Genomic DNA, 4,806 nt, shown 5'->3' on the forward strand with positions numbered 1-4,806 from the left:
TTCAACCAAGTAAACAACCCCTTATTTTTCTCATGGGTCATTTTTTTTATATATGTATATCTTGTATTTGTTATAGAATAGGTATCTTACTTCTTATCCCAAAAAAATTAAATAACTGGTTGTAACAAGTAAAACATATTTGCTAAACAATTTGAAGGTTTTAATTAAAAAAAATTGTTTTATTTGTCAAAATCACAACTACAGCATCTTAAGGTGTCTCTTTCAATTTAACTTTTTGAAAAGCTTATCCAACCTGACCAATTAATCAAAATTATTGAAAGCTACAAACAATTCTTCCCTCTTTCCCCACGCTTTAATGTCAAATAATTCATATTAGGATTTTATTTTTTTGCTTTCGTTTTAATGGTTTCTGCCAAAATTTGTCAATTTTCCCATAATAATTTTTTTTTTCTTTTTCCTGAAAAACTGTCATAAGTACAGGTTCATTATGTTCTTTCCCAAACAATTACTCAAAAGGATGGGGGGACCAAATCCAGCCTAGCCATTGGCACCAGAAAGGAATGACAAAACAGTAGATAGAAAACAATGCAAAACCATCATATTCCCATGTATAATTGGTACTTAAGGGCACAAAAACAGTAATAAACAGAGTAAAGAGGCCACTGAGCAATAAGCCAGAGACTTAAAGTTTAAGGTGTCCAAAACAATAAAGGAATCTGAGACTCATTGTTTATCTTAATTTGTCTTAGTTATAAATAGACTATTCAAGGGAAGGTGGTCTAGTTGGTTGGGGAACCTAAAGTATTAAATGCAAATCAAGCAATGAGATTGGTTTGAAGAAAATACTGCACTGTTGTTTTTTGCATAAATAAAAAAATAAATAAAATGGATTAAAAGAGATGGTTCAGGAGGATGCAATTTTACTGCAAAAAGAAAAGTTTAACTGATATATATATACGTTTGGTTTGGTCAGATCTAACCGTAAGAGTAGTGAATTTCAAGTAGTTTATAGAAGAGTCTTGGGATGAAAGAAAATAACAGCTGTTGAAAGTTGATGAAATATTTCAAGTAAATCAAGTACAAACAGAAGAGTGTGGTGGGATTTATTAGCATAGATTTGACCACACAAGAAGAGTTCTATATTGATGTGTCAAGCAAAAGTAAATCTCAAACTGATAATAGGTGTCTTATTATAGATGAAAAAGAGGTACAATAATAAATTTATATATATATATAATTATTATTTATATAATAGAGAATATCCTTCCTCCAAGACAAACCCCCAATTTATAAACCTAACATCAAAACACAAACTTCTCAATCATACAAGAGTAATCTCTTAGAGAAAGATAACTATTGGTATTTTAAAGCAGGACGCTAGTTGTTGAAAGTTTACTAATCTAAATTCCAAAAATAAGGCAGCATTACAGAGTACAGACCTAAACATTAGTGACTATAGTTGTAGAAAAGAGAACCAGATGCCATCACAAAGCATTTACCATCCTCTTCATCTCAGCAGACCTCCTGGGATCAGGTTCTTCAATTGCTCTCTCTGTCAGTACTTGCTTAATACGACACATCGACTTTCTCACCTGAGACATTTTATATTAACATCATGAAGATAGTGTCAAAACTGAATTGGATGGAAAAGCTTTTCCAAGATTAAAAGGTATTTAAGTTCAAATATGGTATGGAGGCATTATCTTAACTATCGTGGTCTTATGCCTTACAATTCAAATATCTAGTAGTCACAACAGTCAACATGATGAGCAAGTTGCATCATCAGAACAATTAACAGTAATTAAAACTTAGATCCAGTTAATAAATTTAATACCAATCAAGTTTATGCATATACCCATTTATAAAATGAGATGTTTGCTAACAAAATTACTTTGTAATTTTCAGAATGCAGCCACAGTCTAAGTTGGAATCAGAATAATGAAAAGCCCTTGGCACAGATGCATCTTCTAAAAAGGAAATTGACAAACGATATTTGTGCACATCTTTAAAGCCTTTCTTGGTCCAATTATTTCAAAAGTGATAACAATTTGCACCTTATATACACATAATAACCGAAGATCATTAGCAAAATATGCTAGAGACATAGCATTGGCAATATTGGTTGGGTTCAAACTAGAGAATGCAAACCCCATGTACTGCACCAGATTAAAAACCGAGAGCTACCAGCAATATATGAGAAGAACACCCCATGACTTTTTTAGCTGTGGGGTCACTTTCTAACTTCTATTGTACTTTTAACTTTATTCAGTTTGGTCAACTTTGGTACATTTTACTTAAACATTCATGTGCAAGTACTCTCTAATACTATTCGATTGAGAGACCCACAATTTACGACAGATTTGTTGGATAAAATTTTATTAGTTACAAAATCACTTTCTAACTTCTGATACATTTTTAATCGTAAAATTCATTTTGATCAACATTGGTTCATTTTGCTCAATTGTCATCTACACCTCAATTCTTATTCATTTTTAGGACACATTTCCATACATTAAAATTAATTACTATCATTAAGTTTTTTGTTTATATATAAATATATATATATAATAAAAAAAAATTCAAACATCTATAAGTAGAACATAAAAAGAGGTGCATTATATAGAAACTGAACCTTGGGAACACGTTCTGGATTAGGAAAGCGGAGATTTTGTGCATTAAGCATCTGCCGTTGTGTCATCAGCATGTTTTTCTCCTTCAACAGTACGTACCATAGCTTTTGAAGGTCATCCCAAGACTTCAAGCGCAGTTCAGATGCTTTCCAACTACGACCTGACACCAGTAAATTAAAGAAGTTTAAGAAAGTCAGAATCTATCTTCGAGAAAAAAATCAGGTAACAAAATCAAATTTTTTAAGTATGGTTTGTAGACTCGTGATAAAATTGGTCCTTCTGTAAGTAAGTCAAACATATAAAATATTATACCAAAAGAGAAATCATTATCTTGACATATTATGTTATAAACAATAAATTATTAAATAATCTCTCTTTTACTTTCATATTTTTCATAAATTAGAGCCGAAGTTAATGAAATGCTAAATTAATCACTTGGAGACATATGTAGTGTACTTATTGACCCTTGTATGAATCAAACTTGTATCGTGCAATGTTGAATTAGTACTTCAGGAATTTGCACGTAGTTATTCAAAACTATTCCAAACTTTACTCAATGACTACAGAGCTTTGAATCCCCTGTACTTGACATACTTTTCCGGTTTTAACTTAGATATAGACTTTAATGTATTAACAAGTTACTGAACTTTCTAAACCAAAAAAACTTTACATTTTCTTTATTTGGTTCACTGCATCCGACCATCTCGTCTAATATAACATTTGTTCCACATTGCAACAAATTTGCTAGCAGTAGTAACAATATTTCTCAATTAGTTTGTTCAAACAAAAAACAAACGCCCTTAAAACGAAAAACTACGGTTAAGATACAGAAGCATGTACCATAGACAACAGGCTTCTCATCTTCTGTGCTTCGATCTACCTCAAAGAACTCAGCGAGGGGGTTGTATTCTGTCCTTGCTGAAGAAGCAGCAGCTGCTGCTGCAGCCGGAGTCTCTGATTTAGCGGCGGCAAGGAGTGTTCTCCCAAAGTATCTCGTTAGAAACATGACTCCAATCAGTTGCTGCATAACAGTGCAAGCTATATTAGTTAGAAAACAAAAAGACAAGTTATCGAGAAAAAAAAATAGACAAAGGAGCTGGCTTTTTACTGAAGAAAAATGGCCTTTTTAGAAACAGGTGAAATGGAATCAAGAATTCAAAAATAGCATGTCAAAACAAGTTCCTAACAATGCAATTAGTTGCACAATCTATACAAAGTTTCTGAGCTTTTTTTTTTAAGATAAATATATGTAATGTCTTGACAACTTGATAATTAGTTAATTACAACAATTAAACAGTATAAATTATGAGAAATATACCAGCAACACTCTTCTTATGGCTCTATTTCACTCACTGTCTACTCTCTATTCTCATTGTTTATCAAAATGTACGATAAGAGTCAATATATGGTGTGCTTACAATGCTAATAATGCAATTAAGGGGAAAAAAATATAACATTTTGGGTCAAGCTATAATTTGACATATTTTATCAACTGAAAAACAGAATTGCTCAAAAGCCTTTCAATTACTTTTTGGTTTTTAAACTTTCCGATAAACCCTTTTGTTACATTAGAAGCTTTCATAAGATTAGAAGTTCTTGTTTGACAATCGTTTCGGTTTCATAACCAACTAAGCTATTAGAAACCAAGAAAATATTCCTTTCGCCAAAACAAAAAACAAGAAAAGATACAACGAACAATAGAGCCATTGTTCCGGAACCAATACTCATTTGCAGCCTCAAAACCATACCTGTGAGTGAAGTAATTGTTTATCCGGCCAATGAATAATGAAGCCGAGTTCGACAACCCAACAGAACTCCTCCTCTCCGATCTTACCGCTGATGAGCCAAAAAGGCCGAGAGAGAGAGAGAGAGAGTGAGTAATGCACTTTGAATGAAGATGAAAACCAACCCTAATAAAAACAAGGACTTCAGTTGTTTTGGGTCTGCTACATAATTGGGCTTCTCATATTGGGTTAAGATTTAGTAGAATTTAGGAATAATTAAATAAGGTATCATTTTTTTTTTTTAATATTTACATATTTACGTTCAAAGAATGTTTTTTTACATTTTTACAGTTTTTCAAAAAAGAACATGAAAACAACATAAAATTAACAAGAAAACAACATACAAGTAACATGAAAATGACATCAAAATAACAACAAAAAAATAGCATACATATAACAAAATATTAACAACAAATAAACAAAATTTCAAC

At 31.7% G+C, this 4,806-nt stretch overlaps 1 protein-coding gene across 1 annotated transcript; it reads right to left on the bottom strand.

The window, feature by feature from the left end:
* Positions 1–1,122: 1,122 nt before the first annotated feature.
* Positions 1,123–4,551, bottom strand: LOC115711373 (uncharacterized). The gene is made up of 4 exons (XM_030639707.2): positions 4,340–4,551; positions 3,432–3,612; positions 2,594–2,751; positions 1,123–1,553 (listed from the first exon to the last, which is right to left on the bottom strand). The coding sequence occupies exons 2-4, from the start codon at positions 3,595–3,597 to the stop codon at positions 1,446–1,448; spliced, it is 432 nt and encodes a 143-aa protein (XP_030495567.1). The 5' UTR covers positions 3,598–3,612; positions 4,340–4,551; the 3' UTR covers positions 1,123–1,445.
* Between the last annotated feature and the right edge of the window lie 255 nt (positions 4,552–4,806).

Source organism: Cannabis sativa, chromosome 3 (assembly GCF_029168945.1).
Source record: "Cannabis sativa cultivar Pink pepper isolate KNU-18-1 chromosome 3, ASM2916894v1, whole genome shotgun sequence".
NCBI lineage: Eukaryota > Viridiplantae > Streptophyta > Magnoliopsida > Rosales > Cannabaceae > Cannabis > Cannabis sativa.